General features: G+C 43.9%; 1 protein-coding gene across 2 annotated transcripts in view; it reads left to right on the top strand.

The window, feature by feature from the left end:
• Positions 1–18,355, top strand: part of lad1 (ladinin) — an 81,157-nt gene extending 62,802 nt beyond the window's left edge. For both annotated transcript variants that reach the window (XM_052506721.1, XM_052506719.1), the window contains exons 7-10: positions 2,883–2,926; positions 4,296–4,362; positions 16,449–16,673; positions 17,889–18,355. In XM_052506721.1, coding sequence (XP_052362681.1) covers positions 2,883–2,926; positions 4,296–4,362; positions 16,449–16,673; positions 17,889–17,990 — 438 coding nt within the window. In that variant the 3' untranslated portion in view covers positions 17,991–18,355. The remainder of the gene's footprint in view (positions 1–2,882; positions 2,927–4,295; positions 4,363–16,448; positions 16,674–17,888) is intronic.
• Positions 18,356–23,204: the final 4,849 nt, after the last annotated feature.

The raw sequence follows: 23,204 nt of genomic DNA, 5'->3' as shown, positions 1-23,204 counted from the left end.
GTGGTGAGGAGACAGATTCTCGCCACGCCACCTGGTAGGAGCGACCTGTCAGGTAGGACGCAATCCAATCGTGGGCCGCGCCGGAGATGCCCAACTCGGAGAGGGTGGAGAGGAGGATCTGATGGTTCACAGTATCGAAGGCAGCCGATAGGTCTAGAAGGATGAGAGCAGAGGAGAGAGAGTTAGCTTTAGCAGTGCGGAGCGCCTCCGTGATACAGAGAAGAGCAGTCTCAGTTGAATGACTAGTCTTGAAACCTGACTGATTTGGATCAAGAAGGTCATTCTGAGAGAGATAGCGGGAGAGCTGGCCAAGGACGGCACGTTCAAGAGTTTTGGAGAGAAAAGAAAGAAGGGATACTGGTCTGTAGTTGTTGACATCGGAGGGATCGAGTGTAGGTTTTTTCAGAAGGGGTGCAACTCTCGCTCTCTTGAAGACGGAAGGGACGTAGCCAGTGGTCAGGGATGAGTTGATGAGCGAGGTGAGGTAAGGGAGAAGGTCTCCGGAAATGGTCTGGAGAAGAGAGGAGGGGATAGGGTCAAGCGGGCAGGTTGTTGGGCGGCCGGCCGTCACAAGACGCGAGATTTCATCTGGAGAGAGAGGGGAGAAAGAGGTCAGAGCACAGGGTAGGGCAGTGTGAGCAGAACCAGCGGTGTCGTTTGACTTAGCAAACGAGGATCGGATGTCGTCGACCTTCTTTTCAAAATGGTTGACGAAGTCATCTGCAGAGAGGGGGGGGGGGGTTAGAGGCAGATGCTTGGAATTTAGAGTGGTAGAAAGTGGCTTTAGCAGCAGAGACAGAGGAGGAAAATGTAGAGAGGAGGGAGTGAAAGGATGCCAGGTCTGCAGGGAGGTGAGTTTTCCTCCATTTCCGCTCGGCTGCCCGGAGCCCTGTTCTGTGAGCTCGCAATGAGTCGTCGAGCCACGGAGCGGGAGGGGAGGACCGAGCCGGCCTGGAGGATAGGGGACATAGAGAGTCAAAGGATGCAGAAAGGGAGGAGAGGAGGGTTGAGGAGGCAGAATCAGGAGATAGGTTGGAGAAGGTTTGAGCAGAGGGAAGAGATGATAGGATGGAAGAGGAGAGAGTAGCGGGGGAGAGAGAGGGAAGGTTGGGACGGAGCGATACCATCCGAGTAGGGGCAGTGTGGGAAGTGTTGGATGAAAGCGAGAGGGAAAAGGATACAAGGTAGTGGTCGGAGACTTGGAGGGGAATTGCAATGAGGTTAGTGGAAGAACAGCATCTAGTAAAGATGAGGTCGAGCGTATTGCCTGCCTTGTGAGTAAGGGGGGAAGGTGAGAGGGTGAGGTCAAAAGAGGAGAGGAGTGGAAAGAAGGAGGCAGAGAGGAATGAGTCAAAGGTAGACGTGGGGAGGTTAAAGTCGCCCAGAACTGTGAGAGGTGAGCCGTCCTCAGAAAAGGAGCTTATCAAGGCATCAAGCTCATTGATGAACTCTCCGAGGGAACCTGGAGGGCGATAAATGATAAGGATGTTAAGCTTGAAAGGGCTGGTAACTGTGACAGCATGGAATTCAAAGGAGGCGATAGACAGATGGGTAAGGGGAGAAAGAGAGAATGACCAATTGGGAGAGATGAGGATCCCGGTGCCACCACCCCGCTGACCAGAAGCTCTCGGGGTGTGCGAGAACACGTGGGCGGACGAAGAGAGAGCAGTAGGAGTAGCAGTGTTATCTGTGGTGATCCATGTTTCCGTCAGTGCCAAGAAGTCGAGGGACTGGATGGAGGCATAGGCTGAGATGAACTCTGCCTTGTTGGCCGCAGATCGGCAGTTCCAGAGGCTACCGGAGACCTGGAACTCCACGTGGGTCGTGCGCGCTGGGACCACCAGATTAGGGTGGCCGCGGCCACGCGGTGTGGAGCGTTTGTATGGTCTGTGCAGAGAGGAGAGAACAGGGATAGACAGACACATAGTTGACAGGCTACAGAAGAGGCTACGCTAATGCAAGGAGATTGGAATGACAAGTGGACTACACGTCTCGAATGTTCAGAAAGTTAAGCTTACGTAGCAAGAATCTTATTGACTAAAATGATTAAAATGATACAGTACTGCTGAAGTAGGCTAGCTGGCAGTGGCTGTGTTGTTGACTTTGTAGGCTAGCTGGCAGTGGCTGTGTTGTTGACACTACACTAATCAAGTCGTTCCGTTGAGTGTAATAGTTTCTACAGTGCTGCTATTCGGGGGCTAGCTGGCTAGCTGTGTTGATTACGTTACGTTGCGTTAAAAGAACGACAATAGCTGGCTAGCTAACCTAGAAAATCGCTCTAGACTACACAATTATCTTTGATACAAAGACGGCTATGTAGCTGGCTATGTAGCTAGCTACGATCAAACAAATCAAACCGTTGTGCTGTAATGAAATGAAATGAAAATGTGATACTACCTGTGGAGCGAAGCGGAATGCGAAATCAAATGTTATATTTCTTCTTCACAGACATTTTCATTATTGTTTTTGTTTTTTTATCTGTAGAGCAGTCAGATTAAGTAATAGTAAAATATATTTTAACAAATGAGAAGAGAATCATACCAAAAGTCATGTGAGCATTGTATTGTGAAAAGGAATTACTTTATATAAACATGTATCACAGGGCTTGGACCTAAACCTAACCCTTTATATTAACATGTATTGTGAAACTTATTTCTAGATGAAACACTGATTAAGTGAAAGTGACTGTATGATTTTGTGTGGTTCTTAGTGAAAATGAGCTTTGAAACGACTGCCTTTTTGATGATCTGTTTTGAGTTTTGTGAAAAAGCCCTAACCTCTAACCCTAACCCTAACCCTAACCCTAACCCTAACCCTTTATCCCCAAAGCTTTTGAAACAAACTGTACATTCTAGTTATATAACAGTATCTGTCTTTTCTAGGACCAAACTGAGGAGCAGGACAAAGCATCACCTTTCCAAAGGAAGTGAGTCTGGTGATCATTTAACATGTTTTATACTGACACTATAAGAATATAAGAATATAATAATAATGCCTGTCCGTAACCCCTTACCCTAAAATGTAACCCTAACCCCTAACCCTAACCCTAAAATGTAACCCTAACCCCTAACCCTAACCCTAACCCTAACCCTAAAATGTAACCCTAACCTCTAACCCTAACCCTAACCCTAAAATGTAACCCTAACCCTAACCCTAACCCTAACCCTAAAATGTAACCCTAACCTCTAACCCTAACCCTAACCCTAAAATGTAACCCTAACCTCTAACCCTAACCCTAACCCTAAAATGTAACCCTAACCTCTAACCCTAACCCTAACCCTAAAATGTAACCCTAACCTCTAACCCTAACCCTAAACCTAAAATGTAACCCTAACCCCTAACCCTAACCTCTAACCCTAACCCTAACCCTAACCCTAAAATGTAACCCTAACCTCTAACCCTAACCCTAAAATGTAACCCTAACCTCTAACCCTAACCCTAACCCTAAAATGTAACCCTAACCCCTAACCCTAACCCTAAAATGTAACCCTTATCTCTAACCCTAACCCTAAAATGTAACCCTAACCCCTAACCCTAACCCTAACCCTAAAATGTAACCCTTATCTCTAACCCTAACCCTAAAATGTAACCCTTATCGCTAACCCTAACACTAACCCTAAAATGTAACCCTTATCTCTAACCCTAACCCTTACCCTAAAATGTAACCCCTTATCTCTAACCCTAACCCTTACCCTAAAATGTAACCCTTATCTCTAACCCTAACCCCTAACCCTAACCCTTACCCTTACCCTAAAATGAAACCCTTATCTCTAACCTTACCATTACCCTAAAATGTAACCCTTATCTCTAACCTTACCCTTCCCTTAAAATGTAACCCTTATCTCTAACCCTAACCCTAAATGTAACCCTAACCCCTAACCCTAACCCTAACCCTAAAATGTAACCCTAATCACTAATCTCTAACCCTAACCCTAACCCTAAAATGTAACCCTAATCACTAATCTCTAACCCTAACCCTAACCCTAAAATGTAACCCTAATCTCTAATCTCTAACCCTAACCCTAAAATATAACCCTAATCTCTAACCCTAACCCTAAAATATAACCCTAATCTCTAACCCTAACCCTAAAATATAACCCTAATCTCTAACCCTAACCCTAACCCTAAAATGTAACCCTAATCTCTAATCTCTAACCCTTAACCCATAACCATAACCCATAACCCTAACCCTAAAATGTAACCCTAATCTCTAACCCTAACCCTAACCCTAAAATGTAACCCTAATCTCTAATCTCTAAACCTTAACCCATAACCATAATCCTGTCCCCATTTAGTTCCAAACAGAGGGTGTCATCCCGTTCCATCCAGGAGAAGATGGAGAAACTGGCCCATGCAGCTCAGGTAGAACATCACATTACATTACACATCACATAACATTATACATAACATCACACATAACATTATACATAATATTACACATAACATTATACATAACATCACACATAACATTATACATAACATCACATATAACATTATGCATAACATCACATAACATCACATAACATCACATAACATTACATAACATCACACAACATCACATAACATCACATAACATCACACAACATCACATAACATTACATAACATCACACAACATCACATAACATCACATAACATCACACAACATCACACAACATCACATAACATCACACAACATCACATAACATTACATAACATCACACAACATCACACAACATCACATAACATCACATAACATTACATAACATCACACAACATCACATAACATCACACAACATCACACAACATCACATAACATCACATAACATTACATAACATCACACAACATCACACAACATCACATAACATCACATAACATCACATAACATTACATAACATCACATAACATCACACAACATCACATAACATCACATAACATTACATAACATCACATAACATCACACAACATCACATAACATCACATAACATCACATAACATCACACAACATCACACATAACATTATACATAATATTACACATAACATTATACATAATATTACACATAACATTATACACAATATTACACATAACATTATACACAATATTACACATAACATCACACATAATATTACACATAACATCACATATAACATTATACATAACATCACATATAACATTATACATAACATTATACATAATATTACACATAACATCACATAACATTACACATCACATATAACATTATACATAACATTATACATAATATTACACATAACATCACACATAATATTACACATAACATCACATATAACATTATACATAATATTACACATCACATATAACATTATACATAACATTATTCATAATATTACACATAACATCACACATAATATTACACATAACATCACACATAACATTATACATAACATTACATAACATTACATAACATTATACATCACATAACATTACACACAACATTATACATAACATTACATAACATTACACACAACATTATACATAACATCACATAACATTATACATAACATTACATAACATTACATAACATTATACATCACATAACATTACACACAACATTATACATAACATTACATACCATTACATAACATTACACATAACATCACACAACATTACACATAACATTACATAACATTACATAACATTACACATAACATTACACACAACATTACATAACATCACATAACATTACATAACATTACATAACATTATACATAACATTATACATCACATTACACATAACATTACACACAACATCACACAACATTACATAACATTATACATAACATTACACACAACATCACACATAACATTACACATAACATTACATAACATTATACATAACATTATACATAACATCACATAACATTACATAACATTATACATAACATTACACAACTTTACACATAACATTACACACAACATTACACATCACACATAACATTATACATAACATTACACAACATTACACATAACATTACACAACATTATACATAACATTACATATAACATTACACATAACATTACACAACATTATACATAACATTACATATAACATCACACATAACATTACACAACATTACACATAACATTACATAACATTACACACAACATTACACATAACATTACATAACATTACATAACATTACATAACATTATACATAACATTACACAACATTACACATCACATTATACATAACATTATACATAACATTACATAACATTATACATAACATTACACAACATTACACATCACATTACACAACTTTATACATAACATTACATAACATCACATATAACATCACAACATAACATCATAACGTCATATATGTGACCGACCGGCTCAAATCGGTCATATGTATAAAAATGTGAAATGGTGTTTTTTACATTGGATAAAAGTAGAGATTCAGAGCTAAATGGTTTATCGTACACTACAGTTGAGGAACATTGGGAAAGTAATTTTCCTTTGGAAGTTGATGAACTTGTAAAACTCACTTTCGAGACAATGGCCTTTGGATGTTTTTGTACTAATATTGGAGAGCTCTTCTTTGTGTTCACACCCTCTTAAGCTTTAGCTCCACCCATCTCTTTAAGCCTAGATCCAAGTGTACTTTTTTAAATGTATTTTTAATTAGATGTATTTCGCCTTTATTTAACCAGGTAGGCCAGTTGAGAACAAGTTCTCATTTACAACTGCGACCTGATCAAGCAAGGCAGTGCGACACAGAGTTAGTTACACATGAAATAAACAAACGTACAGTCAATAATACAAGAGAAAAAATCTATACACAGTGTGTGCAAATGAGGTAAGATTAGGGAGGTAAAGCAATAAATACGCCGTAGTGGCGAAGTAATTACAATTGAGTGATAGATGTGCAGAAGATGAATATGCAAGTAGAAATACTGGGGTGCAAAGGAGAAAATAAATAAATAACAGTATGTGGATGAGGTAGTTGAATGGGCTATTTACAGATATGCAATGATCTGTGAGCTGCTCCGACAGCTGATGCTTAAAGTTTGTGAGGGAGATAGGAGTCTCCAGCTTCAGTGATTTTTGCAATTCGTTCCAGTCATTGGCAGCAGAGAACTGGAAGGAAAGGCGGCCAAAGGAGAAATTGGCTTTGGGGGTGACCAGTGAAATATACCTGCTGTTGAGCTGAGATAAGGCTGGGCTTTACCTAGCAAAGACTTAGAGATGACCTGGAGCCAGTGGGTCTGGCGACGAATATGTAGCGAGGGCCAGCTGACAAGAGCATACAGGTCCCAGTGGTGGGTGGTATATGGGGCTTTGGTGACAAAATGGATGGCACTGTGATAGACTGCATCCAGTTTGCTAAGTAGAGTGTTGGAGGCTATTTTGTAAATTACATAGCCGAAGTCGAGGATCGGTAGGACGGTCAGTTTTACAAGGGTATGTTTGGCAGGATGAGTGAAGGAGGCTTTGTTGTGAAATAGAATGCCGATTCTAGATTTAATTTTGGATTGGAGATGTTTAATATGAGTCTGGAAGGAGAGTTTATAGTCTAGCCAGAGACCTAGGCATTTACAGATCACTGCATCTGTACATAGCCCATCTGTACATAGCCCATCCAACTACCTCATCCCCATACTGTATTTATTATTATTATTTTGCTCCTTTGCACCCCAGTATCTCTACTTGCATACTCATCCTCTGCACATCTATCACTCCAGTGTTTAATTGCTATATTTTAATTATTTCACCATTACGGCCTGTTTATTTCCTTACCTCCCTAATCTCACCTCATTTACACACACTGTATATAGACTTTTTCTATTGTATTATTGACTGTATGTTTGTTTACTCCATGTGTAACTGTGTTGTTTGTGTCTCACTGCTTTGCTTTATCTTGGCCAGGTCGCAGTTGTAAATGAGAACTTGTTCTCAACTGGCCTACCTGGTTAAATAAAGGTGTTCTCAACTGGCCTACCTGGTTAAATAAAGGTGTTCTCAACTGGCCTACCTGGTTAAATAAAGGTGTTCTCAACTGGCCTACCTGGTTAAATAAAGTTGTTCTCAACTGGCCTACCTGGTTAAATAAAGGTGTTCTCAACTAGCCTACCTGGTATAAATAAAGGTGTTCTCAACTGGCCTACCTGGTTAAATAAAGGTGTTCTCAACTAGCCTACCTGGTTAAATAAAGGTGTTCTCAACTGGCCTACCTGGTTAAATAAAGGTGTTCTCAACTAGCCTACCTGGTTAAATAAAGGTGTTCTCAACTGGCCTACCTGGTTAAATAAAGGTGTTCTCAACTAGCCTACCTGGTTAAATAAAGGTGTTCTCAACTGGCCTACCTGGTTAAATAAAGGTGTTCTCAACTAGCCTACCTGGTTAAATAAAGGTGTTCTCAACTGGCCTACCTGGTTAAATAAAGGTGTTCTCAACTAGCCTACCTGGTTAAATAAAGGTGTTCTCAACTGGCCTACCTGGTTAAATAAAGGTGTTCTCAACTGGCCTACCTGGTTAAATAAAGGTGTTCTCAACTAGCCTACCTGGTTAAATAAAGGTGTTCTCAACTGGCCTACCTGGTTAAATAAAGGTGTTCTCAACTGGCCTACCTGGTTAAATAAAGGTGTTCTCAACTGGCCTACCTGGTTAAATAAAGGTGTTCTCAACTGGCCTACCTGGTTAAATAAAGGTGTTCTCAACTGGCCTACCTGGTTAAATAAAGGTGTTCTCAACTGGCCTACCTGGTTAAATAAAGGTGTTCTCAACTAGCCTACCTGGTTAAATAAAGGTGTTCTCAACTGGCCTACCTGGTTAAATAAAGGTGTTCTCAACTAGCCTACCTGGTTAAATAAAGGTGTTCTCAACTGGCCTACCTGGTTAAATAAAGGTGTTCTCAACTAGCCTACCTGGTTAAATAAAGGTGTTCTCAACTGGCCTACCTGGTTAAATAAAGGGGAAATAAAATGTTTAAAAGTTGTGGGTGTGTCCAGGCTTGGCCCTCACTGGCCAGTGAGGATGTGCTCCAAGGTGAAACATGATGGTTGCTTCAAGTTGTGTATTTCCACTCTTGTATGTATTGCCTTGGAATCAATTCCAAATCCAATGTTAGTCCATTATAGTTTGTTTATTGGTTTACAGAAGCAAAATGTAGATCTATCTTTCCTTAATATGTTGACTTGAACCTGTTTTCAGTCCACATTGTTCTATGTAATCATGTCTTCAATGTGGAAATATATACATAGAATTTGCACTGATATAGAGGCTAGGCCCACTGTAAATTGCATTATGGCTCAAATGCAAAATGTTGTCAATAAGCAAAAAGAGAGCGAGTAATTTGAATCAAATTCTTAACCAAACTAAACAACTAGTTTTAAACACACTTACAGGCACCATAATTTCTCCGCCTGGCTTTATAATATTAAATCAACTGTGAAGGGTTTTACGCACATCCAAACTTGCCACCATAGCTGGACATAGAGATGGTTTTAAAACAGGACCTGCCTGTTAGCCTGCCGGCTAAAATAATGTGGGCCTGCCTGTTAGCCTGCCGGCTAAAATAATGTGGGCCTGCCTACAAATCAAATCAAATCAATGCATAGATAAAAAGGGAAATCACTTTTATATTTGAATGGTGATGAAGATTTATTTATATTTGTCTCAGGAGACAAACCCTTTATCAACAGTCTTGACTACTTTGCAATTGCTTTGGGCAGACAAAAAGGCCTTCATTGAGAAGACGGGAGTCTATGCTTGAGTTTAAATCAAAATGGTAAAAAACATGATTTAAAAAAAATGTTTCTAAATACGAAGTATACATGCACCAAAAGCACATTAGTCTTGTTCCATCTTCATATGTACATTGTGCATCACAGCTGAATAGGATGTTTTAATTTATTTTCTAATTGTTTTAATTTATTTTCTAATTGTTTTAATTTAACCTTTATTTAACTAGGCAACTCAGTTAAGAACAAATTCTCATTTACAATGACGGCCTACCCCGGCCTAACCCGGCCTAACCCGGCCAGACCCGGACGACGCTGGGCCAATTGTGCGCCCTATGGGACTCCCAATCACGGTCGGCTGTGATTCTGCCTGGATCCGTTTCCGCTGTCAAAATTTATGACATAACCAACTGTTGCCACGAGAACCAGCTTTTGGTTGGTTTTAAAAAGCCCTGTAGCACTCCTTCTGTAGCACAGTTGGTAGAGCATGGCGCTTGTAACGCCAGGGTAGTGGGTTCGATTCCCGGGACCACCCATACGTAGAATGTATGCACACATGACTGTAAGTCGCTTTGGATAAAAGCGTCTGCTAAATGGCATATATTATTATTATATTAATATATTTAAGCGCTGCCTGAAATTAGCACTTTGGATCATGTTTTTAAGGACACATCTCAAATATGTCCACCCCTCCCATCTGAGCGCAGGTCAAGCTGATATAAGACAGGCATATTGCTGAACCTGGGCTGGAAAATGCCAGTGCGAATGTATTTACATGCCCAAATTGCAAACTAAAGTGTGTTTGACAATATCACTGGAAACACCAGCCGAAAATAGAGCCCTATGTCTGATATTTGTCTCAAATGTTGTTACTCCTGATGCTGTCTTGGTTGGTCTCTCTTGAAAAATCTCAATAACACTAACCTGGATAAATAAATAATACACTTTTAATTAAAATAAAAACGGTCTCTAACCCTCTCTGTCTCTAACCCTCTCTGTCTGTCTCTAACCCTCTCTGTCTCTAACCCTCTCTGTCCCTAACCCTCTCTGTCTCTAACCCTCTCTGTCTCTAACCCTCTCTGTCTCTAACCCTCTCTGTCCCTAACCCTCTCTGTCTCTAACCCTCTCTGTCCCTAACCCTCTCTGTCTCTAACCCTCTCTGTCTCTAACCCTCTCTGTCTCTAACCCTCTCTGTCTAACCCTCTCTGTCTCTAACCCTCTCTGTCTCTAACCCTGTCTGTCTCTAACCCTCTCTGACCCTAACCCTCTCTGTCTCTAACCCTCTCTGTCTTACCCTAACCCTCTCTGTCTCTAACCCTCTCTGTCTTACCCTAACCCTCTCTGACTCTAACCCTCTCTGTCTTACCCTCTCTGTCTCTAACCCTCTCTGTCTCTAACCCTCTCTGTCTCTAACCCTCTCTGTCTTACCCTCTCTGTCTCTAACCCTCTCTGTCTCTAACCCTCTCTGTCTCTAACCCTCTCTGTCTTACCCTCTCTGTCTCTAACCCTCTCTGTCTCTAACCCTCTCTGTCTCTAACCCTCTCTGTCTTACCCTAACCCTCTCTGTCTCTAACCCTCTCTGTCTCTAACCCTCTCTGTCTCTAACCCTCTCTGTCTAACCCTCTCTGTCTCTAACCCTCTCTGTCTTACCCTAACCCTCTCTGTCTCTAACCCTCTCTGTCTAACCCTCTCTGTCTCTAACCCTCTCTGTCTCTAACCCTCTCTGTCTTACCCTAACCCTCTCTGTCTCTAACCCTCTCTGTCTCTAACGCTCTCTGTCTAACCCTCTCTGTCTCTAACCCTCTCTGTCTTACCCTAACCCTCTCTGTCTCTAACCCTCTCTGTCTTACCCTAACCCTCTCTGTCTCTAACCCTCTCTGTCTTACCCTAGCCCTCTCTGTCTTACCCTAACCCTCTCTGTCTCTAACCCTCTCTGGCTTACCCTAACCCTCGCTGTCTCTAACCCTCTCTGTCTCTAACCCTCTCTGTCTCTAACCCTGTCTGTCTTACCCTAACCCTCTCTGTCCCTAACCCTCTCTGTCTCTAACCCTCTCTGACTCTAACCCTCTCTGTCTCTAACCCTCTCTGTCTAACCCTCTCTGTCTCTAACCCTCTCTGTCTAACCCTCTCTGTCTCTAACCCTCTCTGTCTTACCCTAACCCTCTCTGTCTCTAACCCTCTCTGTCTAAAACCCTCTCTGTCTCTAACCCTCTCTGTCATGCCCTAACCCTCTCTGTCTCTAACCCTCTCTGTCCCTAACCCTCTCTGTCTCTAACCCTCTCTGTCTCTAACCCTCTCTGTCTCTAACCCTCTCTCTGTCTAACCCTCTCTGTCTCTAACCCTCTCTGTCTCTAACCCTCTCTGTCTGTCTCTAACCCTCTCTGACTCTAACCCTCTCTTTCTCTAACCCTCTCTGTCTCTAACCCTCTCTTTCTCTAACCCTCTCTGTCTCTAACCCTCTCTGTCTCTAACCCTCTCTGTCTGTCTCTAACCCTCTCTGACTCTAACCCTCTCTGTCTCTAACCCTCTCTTTCTCTAACCCTCTCTGTCTCTAACCCTCTCTGTCTTTCCCTAACCCTCTCTGTCTGTCTCTAACCCGCTCTGTCTCTAACCCTCTCTGTCTCTAACCCTCTCTGTCTTACCCTAACCCTCTCTGTCTCTAACCCTAACCCTCTCTGTCTCTAACCCTCTCTGTCTCTAACCCTCTCTGACTCTAACCCTCTCTGACTCTAACCCTCTCTGTCTCTAACCCTCTCTGTCTTACCCTCTCTGTCTCTAACCCTCTCTGTCTCTAACCCTCTCTGCCTTACCCTAACCCTCTCTGTCTCTAACCCTCTCTGTCTTACCCTAACCCTCTCTGTCTCTAACCCTCTCTGTCTTACCCTAACCCTCTCTGTCTAACCCTCTCTGTCTCTAACCCTCTCTGTCTTACCCTAACCCTCTCTGTCCCTAACCCTCTGTCTCTAACCCTCTCTGTCTCTAACCCTCTCTGTCTTACCCTAACCCTCTCTGTCTCTAACCCTCTCTGTCTTAAACCCTCTCTGTCTCTAACCCTCTCTGTCTTGCCCTAACCCTCTCTGTCTCTAACCCTCTCTGTCTCTAACCCTCTCTGTCTTGCCCTAACCCTCTCTGTCTTACCCTAACCCTCTCTGTCTCTAACCCTCTCTGTCTTACCCTAACCCTCTCTGTCTCTAACCCTCTCTGTCTCTAACCCTCTCTGTCTTACCCTAACCCTCTCTGTCTCTAACCCTCTCTGTCTTACCCTAACCCTCTCTGTCTCTAACCCTCTCTGTCTTACCCTAACCCTCTCTGTCTTACCCTAACCCTCTCTGTCTCTAACCCTCTCTGGCTTACCCTAACCCTCGCTGTCTCTAACCCTCTGTCTCTAACCCTCTCTGTCTCTAACCCTCTCTGTCTCTAACCCTCTCTGTCTTACCCTAACCCTCTCTGTCCCTAACCCTCTCTGTCTCTAACCCTCTCTAACTCTAACCCTCTCTGTCTCTAACCATCTCTGTCCAACCCTCTTTGTCTCTAACCCTCTCTGTCTTACCCTAACCCTCTCTGTCTCTAACCCTCTGTCTCTAACCCTCTCTGTCTCTAACCCTCTCTGTCTTACCCTAACCCTCTCTGTCTCTAACCCTCTCTGTCTAAAACCCTCTCTGTCTTTAACCCTCTCTGTCTTGCCCTAACCCTCTCTGTCTCTAACCCTCTCTGTCTCTAACCCTCTCTGTCTTGCCCTAACCCTCTCTGTCTTACCCTAACCCTCTCTGTCTCTAACCCTCTCTGTCTTACCCTAACCCTCTCTGTCTCTAACCCTCTCTGTCTCTAACCCTCTCTGTCTTACCCTAACCCTCTCTGTCTCTAACCCTCTCTGTCTTACCCTAACCCTCTCTGTCTTACCCTAACCCTCTCTGTCACTAACCCTCTCTGGCTTACCCTAACCCTCGCTGTCTCTAACCCTCTCTGTCTCTAACCCTCTCTGTCTTACCCTAACCCTCTCTGTCCCTAACCCTCTCTGTCTCTAACCCTCTCTGACTCTAACCCTCTCTGTCTTACCCTAGCCCTCTCTGTCTTACCCTAACCCTCTCTGTCTCTAACCCTCTCTGTCTTACCCTAACCCTCTCTGTCTCTAACCCTCTCTGTCTTACCGTAACCCTCTCTGTCTCTAACCCTCTCTGTCTTACCCTAACCCTCTCTGTCTTACCCTAACCCTCTCTGTCTCTAACCCTCTCAGTCTCTAACCCTCTCTGTCTTACCCTAACCCTCTCTGTCTCTGACCCTCTCTGTCTCTAACCCTCTCTGTCTTACCCTAACCCTCTCTATCTCTAACCCTCTCTGTCTTACCCTAACCCTCTCTGTCTCTAACCCTCTCTGTCTTACCCTAACCCTCTCTGTCTTACCCTAACCCTCTCTGTCTCTAACCCTCTCTGTCTTACCCTAACCCTCTCTGTCTCTAACCCTCTCTGACTCTAACCCACTCTGTCTTACCCTAACCCTCTCTGTCCCTAACCCTCTCTGTCTCTAACCCTCTCTGACTCTAACCCTCTCTGTCTTACCCTAGCCCTCTCTGTCTTACCCTAACCCTCTCTGTCTCTAACCCTCTCTGTCTTACCCTAACCCTCTCTGTCTCTAACCCTCTCTGTCTTACCCTAACCCTCTCTGTCTCTAACCCTCTCTGTCTCTAACCCTCTCTGTCTTACCCTAACCCTCTCTGTCTTACCCTAACCCTCTCTGTCTCTAACCCTCTCTGTCTCTAACCCTCTCTGTCTTACCCTAACCCTCTCTGTCTCTAACCCTCTCTGTCTTACCCTAACCCTCTCTGTCTCTAACCCTCTCTGTCTCTAACCCTCTCTGTCTTACCCTAACCCTCTCTGTCTCTAACCCTCTCTGTCTCTAACCCTCTCTGTCTTACCCTAACCCTCTCTATCTCTAACCCTCTCTGTCTTACCCTAACCCTCTCTGTCTTACCCTAACCCTCTCTGTCTTACCCTAACCCTCTCTGTCTTACCCTAACCCTCTCTGTCTCTAACCCTCTCTGTCTTACCCTAACCCTCTCTGTCTCTAACCCTCTCTGACTCTAACCCTCTCTGTCTTACCCTAACCCTCTCTGTCTCTAACCCTCTCTGTCTTACCCTAACCCTCTCTGTCTTACCCTAACCCTCTCTGTCTCTAACCCTCTCTGTCTTACCCTAACCCTCTCTGTCTCTAACCCTCTCTGACTCTAACCCACTCTGTCTTACCCTAACCCTCTCTGTCCCTAACCCTCTCTGTCTCTAACCCTCTCTGACTCTAACCCTCTCTGTCTTACCCTAGCCCTCTCTGTCTTACCCTAACCCTCTCTGTCTCTAACCCTCTCTGTCTTACCCTAACCCTCTCTGTCTCTAACCCTCTCTGTCTTACCCTAACCCTCTCTGTCTCGAACCCTCTCTGTCTCTAACCCTCTCTGTCTTACCCTAACCCTCTCTGTCTTACCCTAACCCTCTCTGTCTCTAACCCTCTCTGTCTCTAACCCTCTCTGTCTTACCCTAACCCTCTCTGTCTCTAACCCTCTCTGTCTTACCCTAACCCTCTCTGTCTCTAACCCTCTCTGTCTCTAACCCTCTCTGTCTTACCCTAACCCTCTCTGTCTCTAACCCTCTCTGTCTCTAACCCTCTCTGTCTTACCCTAACCCTCTCTATCTCTAACCCTCTCTGTCTTACCCTAACCCTCTCTGTCTTACCCTAACCCTCTCTGTCTTACCCTAACCCTCTCTGTCTTACCCTAACCCTCTCTGTCTCTAACCCTCTCTGTCTTACCCTAACCCTCTCTGTCTCTAACCCTCTCTGACTCTAACCCTCTCTGTCTTACCCTAACCCTCTCTGTCCCTAACCCTCTCTGTCTCTAACCCTCTCTGACTCTAACCCTCTCTGTCTTACCCTAGCCCTCTCTGTCTTACCCTAACCCTCTCTGTCTCTAACCCTCTCTGTCTTACCCTAACCCTCTCTGTCTCTAACCCTCTCTGTCTTACCCTAACCCTCTCTGTCTCGAACCCTCTCTGTCTCTAACCCTCTCTGTCTTACCCTAACCCTCTCTGTCTTACCCTAACCCTCTCTGTCTCTAACCCTCTCTGTCTCTAACCCTCTCTGTCTAACCCTCTCTGTCTCTAACCCTCTCTGTCTAACCCTCTCTGTCTCTAACCCTCTCTGTCTAACCCTCTCTGTCTCTAACCCTCTCTGTCTCTAACCCTCTCTGTCTCTAACCCTCTCTGTCTCTAACCCTCTCTGTCTAACCCTCTCTGTCTCTAACCCTCTCTGTCTCTAACCCTCTCTGTCTCTAACCCTCTCTGTCTAACCCTCTCTGTCTCTAACCCTCTCTGTCTCTAACCCTCTCTGTCTCTAACCCTCTCTGTCTTACCCTAACCCTCTCTGTCTCTAACCCTCTCTGTCTTACCCTAACCCTCTCTGTCTAACCCTCTCTGTCTCTAACCCTCTCTGTCTAACCCTCTCTGTCTCTAACCCTCTCTGTCTTACCCTAACCCTCTCTGTCTCTAACCCTCTCTGTCTCTAACCCTCTCTGTCTAACCCTCTCTGTCTCTAACCCTCTCTGTCTCTAACCCTCTCTTTCTCTAACCCTCTCTGTCTTACCCTAACCCTCTCTGTCTCTAACCCTCTCTGTCTAACCCTCTCTGTCTAACCCTCTCTGTCTCTAACCCTCTCTGTCTCTAACCCTCTCTGTCTCTAACCCGCTCTGTCTCTAATCCTGTAGAAGTCTGAGTCTCTGCGTCCCCCCGACATTGCCCAGAGGACCCTGTTCCTGCTGGATGAGGTTTCGAAGAAGAGATGCCTATTTGAAAAGGATCAGGCAGCCGCTCCGTGCAGCTCTGGGGTTCTCAGACAGGAACCTCGCAGATTCGCGTCTGGAATCTCCGACCGCATCAACCGCTGGGTCAGCAAGACCAACAGACCTGGTGGCTCTGCCCACAAACCCATGGTGAGTACATAGCCCCTCCTACAACTAACTCCACCCACAGACCAAATAGCCCCTCCCACTTATTCACTAGTGTTCCCATAACATTACTAGCTCCTCCTACAACCCCACAGTGTGGCAGAACACTCAGACAACCATCGTACCACGTTTCAGGAATTAGGTCAATTCAGGAAGTTAATTAAAGTTATCTGCTTTTATGGATGTGATGGATGATGGCACTAAGCCAAAAGTGGTTTAATGATAAAGGTTTATTACCAGGTCTAACCGCTAGATCACAGCTTCATCAGTGCAGCACTAAGGAGCCCTGTCTCTGCTCTGACTGTGGATACAGACAGACACACACATACACTGACTGACTGACTGACATGTGAAGTGTGTAAGCTGGTGTCTGCACTTGGCCCAACGCAGCTCTATCCTCTTTATGGTGTCTGTACTTCGCCCAACACAGCTCTATCCTCTATGGTGTCTGCACTTGGCCCAACACAGCTCTATCCTCTATGGTGTCTGCACTTGGCCCAACACAGCTCTATCCTCTATGGTGTCTGCACTTGGCCCAACACAGCTCTATCCTCTATGGTGTCTGCACTTGGCCCAACACAGCTCTATCCTCTATGGTGTCTGCACTTGGCCCAACACAGCTCTATCCTCTATGGTGTCTGCACTTGGCCCAACACAGCTCTATCCTCTATGGTGTCTTCACTTGGCCCAACACAGCTCTATCCTCTATGGTGTCTTCACTTGGCCCAACACAGCTCTATCCTCTATGGTGTCTGTACTTGGCCCAACACAGCTCTATCCTCTATGGTGTCTTCACTTGGCCCAACACAGCTCTATCCTCTATGGTGTCTGTACTTGGCCCAACACAGCTCTATCCTCTATGGTGTCTTCACTTGGCCCAACACAGCTCTATCCTCTATGGTGTCTGTACTTGGCCCAACACAGCTCCATCCCCTTGGATGAATGTGTGCTGAGTGGACAGAATCACAATCTCTCTCTCTCTCTCTCTCTCTCTCTCTCTCTCTCTCTCTCTCTCTCTCTCTCTCTCTCTCTCTCTCTCTCTCTCCCTCTGTCTCTCTCCCTCTGTCTCTCTCTCTCTGTCTCTCTCTCTCTCTCTCTCTCTCTCTCTCTCTCTCTCTCTCTCTCTCTCTCTCTCTCTCTCTCTCTCTCTCTCTCTCTCTCTCTCTCTCTCTCTCTCTCTCTCTCTCTCTCTCTCTCTAGGATCTGCATCATGTTAATATACCCTGTAAGCGGAGTGCGTTTGAGAGTGCAGGGGAGGACAGCTCTCCTAACCCAAACCACCACACCAAGATCGATAAGTGAAGAAGGACTCAATGTAAACCTTCATTTTACAGTTCAAAAGTACATACAGCTTGAGGTAGGGAGAAAGAAAGATGTGGAGGAGGGGAGGAAAGGAGAGGTTAGAGGCAGGTGATTATTTCAACACTTTTAAAGGTGACTGACCCTAGCCTGATTCAGGGAATTTTGGGATTGTAATTTTAATAAGGTGAATCTTTCTGTACTGCCATAAAATGACTCTAATAGCTATGCCAATGCTCTCTTAATCTGTCTCAAACCTAACCCTAATCGTACCATATTAAATCCCATACCCCCTAACCCCTAAACATAACTCCTAAGAATGTGTCTAACCTTTAACCCTAAATAAAACATTTAATATCAACACTTTATATCCTCCTGGTCTTTATATTTATTTATTTAACCTTTATTTAACTAGGCAAGTCAGTAAAGAAAACATTTAAAATGAAGGCCTACCAAAAAGGCTAAAGGCCTCCTGCTTGGGCTGGGGATTAAAATGAATTAAATAAAAAATAGGACACAACACACAGCGCAACAAGAGTGACAACACAACACTACATAAAGAGAGACCTAAGACAACACAACACTACATAAAGAGAGACCTAAGACAACATAGCATGGCAGCAACACAACACTACATAAAGAGAGACCTAAGACAACATAGCATAGCAGCAACACAACACTACATAAAGAGAGACCTAAGACAACATAGCATAGCAGCAACACAACATGACAACACAACACTACATAAAGAGAGACCTAAGACAACATAGCATGGCAGCAACACAACACTACATAAAGAGAGACCTAAGACAACATAGCATGGCAGCAACACAACATGACAACACAACACTACATAAAGAGAGACCTAAGACAACATAGCATGGCAGCAACACAACACTACATAAAGAGAGACCTAAGACAACATAGCATGGCAACAACACAACACTACATAAAGAGAGACCTAAGACAACATAGCATAGCAGCAACACAACATAACACAGCATGGTAGCAGCACAACAGGTCAACAACATGGTAGCAAAACAAAATGGCATCAGCACAACATGGTAGCAGCACAAAACAGGGTACAAACATTATTGGGCACAGACAACAGCACAAAGGGCAAGAAGGTAGAGACAACAATGCATCACGCAAAGCATCCACAACTGTCAGTAAGACTGTCCATGATTGAGTCTTTGAATGAAGAGATTGAGATAAAACTGTCTAGTTTGACTGTTTGTTGCAGCTCGTTCCAGTCGCTAGCTGCAGTGAACTGAAAAGAGGAGCGACCCAGGGATGTGTGTGCTTTGGGGATCTTTAACAGAATGTGACTGGCAGAACGGGTGTTGTATGTGGAGGATGAGGGCTGCAGTAGATATCTCAGATAGGGGGGAGTGAGGCCTAAGAAGGTTTAATAAATAAGCATCAACCAGTAGGTCTTGCGACGGGTATACAGAGATGACCAGTTTACAGAGGAGTATAGAGTGCAGTGATGTGTCCTATAAGGAGCATTGGTGGCAAATCTGATGGCCGAAAGTTAAGAATATCTAGCCACTCGAGCACCCTAACCTGCCGATCTATAAATTATGTCTCCGTAATCGAGCACGTTTAACGGATGTGAAACGGCTAGCTTAGTTAGCGGTGGTGCGCGCTAAATAGCGTTTCAATCGGTGACGTCACTTGCTCTGAGACCTTGAAGTAGTGGTTCCCCTTGCTCTGCAAGGGCCATGGCTTTTGTGGAGCGATGGGTAACGATGCTTCGTGGGTGACTGTTGTTGATGTGTGCAGAGGGTCCCTGGTTCGCGCCCGGGTATGGGCGAGGGGACGGTCTAAAGTTATACTGTTACACACGGGTAGGATGGTCATCTGAATCAGGGTTAGTTTGGCAGCTGGGGTGAAAGAGGAGCGATTTACGATAGAGGAATCCAAGTCTAGATTTAACTTTAGCCTGCAGCTTTAATATGTGCTGAGAGAAGGACAGTGTACCGTCTAGCTATACTCCCAAGTGCTTGTATGAGGTGAGTACTTCAAGCTCTAAACAGTTAGAGGTAGTAATCACACCTGTGGGGAGAGGGGCATTCTTCCTACTAAACCACATGACCTTTGTTTTGGAGGTGTTCAGAACAAGGTTAAGGGCAGATAAAGCTTGTTGGACACTAAGAAAGCTTTGTTGTAGAGCGTTTAACACAAAATCTGGGGAGGGGCCAGCTGAGTATAAGACTAGCCTGAGCTATGTTGATGTAAATTGAGAGGAGTGTGGGGCCTAGGATTGAGCCTTGGGGTACTCCCTTGGTGACAGGCAGTGGCTGAGACAGCAGATGTTCTGACTGCACTCTTTGAGAGAGGTAGTTAGCAAACCAGGCCAAAGAGCCCTCAGAGACACCAATACTCCTTAGCCGGCCCACAAGAATGGAATGGTCTAACGTATCAAAATCTGCGGCCAAGTCAATAAAAATAGCAGCACAACATTGCTTAGAATCAAGGACAATGGTGACATCATTTAGGACCTTTAAGGTTGCAGTGACACATCCATAACCTGAGTGGAAACCAGATTGCATACCAGAGAGAATACTATAGACATCAAGAAACCAGATGGCATACCAGAGAGAATACTATAGACATCAAGAAACCAGATTGCAGACCAGAGAGAATACTATAGACATCAAGAAAGACAGTCAGTTGATTATTGACACGTTTTCCCAAAACTATTTGATAAACAGGACAAAATAGAAATAGGCCTTAAACAGTTAGGATCAGCTTGATCTCCCCCTTTAAATAAAGGATGAACTGTGGCTGCCTTCCAAGCAATGGGAACCTCCCCAGAAAGGAGAGACAGGTTAAAAAGGTCAGAGACAGGCTTGGTGATGATAGGGGCAGCAACCTTAAAGAAGAAAGGAGAGACAGGTTATAAAGGTCAGAGATAGGCTTGGTGATGATAGGGGCAGCAACCTTAAAGAAGAAAGGAGAGACAGGTTATAAAGGTCAGAGATAGGCTTGGTGATGATAGGGGCAGCAACCTTAAAGAAGAAAGGAGAGACAGGTTATAAAGGTCAGAGATAGGCTTGGTGATGATAGGGGCAGCAACCTTAAAGGAGAGACAGGTTATAAAGGTCAGAGAGAGGCTTGGTGATGATAGGGGCAGCAACCTTAAAGGAGAGACAGGTTATAAAGGTCAGAGATAGGCTTGGTGATGATAGGGGCAGCAACCTTAAAGAAGAAAGGAGAGACAGGTTATAAAGGTCAGAGAGAGGCTTGGTGATGATAGGGGCAGCAACCTTAAAGGAGAGACAGGTTAAAAGGTCAGAGATAGGCTTGGTGATGATAGGGGCAGCAACCTTAAAGGAGAGACAGGTTAAAAAGGTCAGAGAGAGGCTTGGTGATGATAGGGGCAGCAACCTTAAAGGAGAGACAGGTTAAAAAGGTCAGAGAGAGGCTTGGTGATGATAGGGGCAGCAACCTTAAATGAGAGACAGGTTATAAAGGTCAGAGATAGGCTTGGTGATGATAGGGGCAGCAACCTTAAAGGAGAGACAGGTTATAAAGGTCAGAGATGGGCTTGGTGATGATAGGGGCAGCAACCTTAAAGAAGAAAGGAGAGACAGGTTATAAAGGTCAGAGATAGGCTTGGTGATGATAGGGGCAGCAACCTTAAAGAAGAAAGGAGAGACAGGTTAAAAGGTCAGAGATCGGCTTGGTGATGATAGGGGCAGCAACCTTAAAGGAGAGACAGGTTAAAAGGTCAGAGATAGGCTTGGTGATGATAGGGGCAGCAACCTTAAAGGAGAGACAGGTTATAAAGGTCAGAGATAGGGCTTGGTGATGATAGGGGCAGCAACCTTAAAGGAGAGACAGGTTATAAAGGTCAGAGATAGGCTTGGTGATGATAGGGGCAGTAACCTTAAAGAAGAAAGGAGAGATAGGTTATAAAGGTCAGAGATGGGCTTGGTGATGATAGGGGCAGCAACCTTAAAGGAGAGACAGGTTAAAAGGTCAGAGATAGGCTTGGTGATGATAGGGGCAGCAACCTTAAAGAAGAGAGGAGAGACAGGTTAAAAAGGTCAGAGATAGGGCTTGGTGATGATAGGGGCAGCAACCTTAAAGGAGAGACAGGTTATAAAGGTCAGAGATAGGCTTGGTGATGATAGGGGCAGCAACCTTAAAGAAGAAAGGAGAGACAGGTTATAAAGGTCAGAGATAGGCTTGGTGATGATAGGGGCAGCAACCTTAAAGAAGAAAGGAGAGACAGGTTATAAAGGTCAGAGATAGGCTTGGTGATGATAGGGGCAGCAACCTCAAAGAAGAAAGGGTCTAAACCATCTGACCCAGATGTTGTTTTGGGGTCAAGTTTCAGGAGCTCCTTTAGCACCTCGGACTCAGTGACTGCCTGTAGGGAGAAACGTTGTAGCGGGGCAGGGGGAAAGAGGGAGGAGCAACGGGGCTAGTCGCATTAGAAGGGGTGGGAGATGAGGAAATATTGGACGGGCAAGGAGGCATGGCTGAGCCGAATAGGAATCCTGACTTAACGAAGTGGTGATTAAAGAGCTCAGCCATGTGCTTCTTGTCAGTAACAACCACATCATCAACTTTAAGGGTCTGCTTTACTGAACAAAACCTATATCGCTAATTAAACCCAACAGAGACAAAATCTAAACCACTAACTAAGCCCAACAGAGACCAAATCTAAACCGCTAACTAAACCCAACTGAAACTCCTAAATAAATACAACAGAGTGCAAACCTAAACCCCTAAACTGAAAACAATAGAGATGGTATACATGACATATGTAATTCTATGACTAGAGATAACTACAGAGATGATTTACATTAGATCCCCATTAGTTGTTTGCGAAAGCAGCAACACTTCCTGGGGTCCACACAAAACATGAAACATGACATAATACAGAACATTAATAGACAAGAACAGCTCAGACAGAATTACAAAAATATAGAAACGGCACACATAGCCTACATCAATACACACAAACTATCTGCGTCCAATAGGGGAGAGGCGTTGTGCCGGGAGGTGTTGATTTATCTGTTTCTGAAACCAGGTTTGCTGTTAATCTGACCAATATGAGATGGAAGGAAGTTCCATGCAATAAGGGCTCTATATAATACTGTATGCTTTCTTGAATATGTTCTGGATTTGGGGACTGTGAAAAGACAAACCATGTGCATGCACACCATCTAGTGGTTGATCAATTGTATTGCAAGAAAATAT

This window comes from Oncorhynchus keta, unplaced genomic scaffold (genome assembly GCF_023373465.1).
Source record: "Oncorhynchus keta strain PuntledgeMale-10-30-2019 unplaced genomic scaffold, Oket_V2 Un_contig_2736_pilon_pilon, whole genome shotgun sequence".
NCBI classification, from domain to species: domain Eukaryota; kingdom Metazoa; phylum Chordata; class Actinopteri; order Salmoniformes; family Salmonidae; genus Oncorhynchus; species Oncorhynchus keta.
Note: the sequence above shows the minus strand (reverse complement) of the source record. Positions and strands in the feature narration are given on the sequence as shown.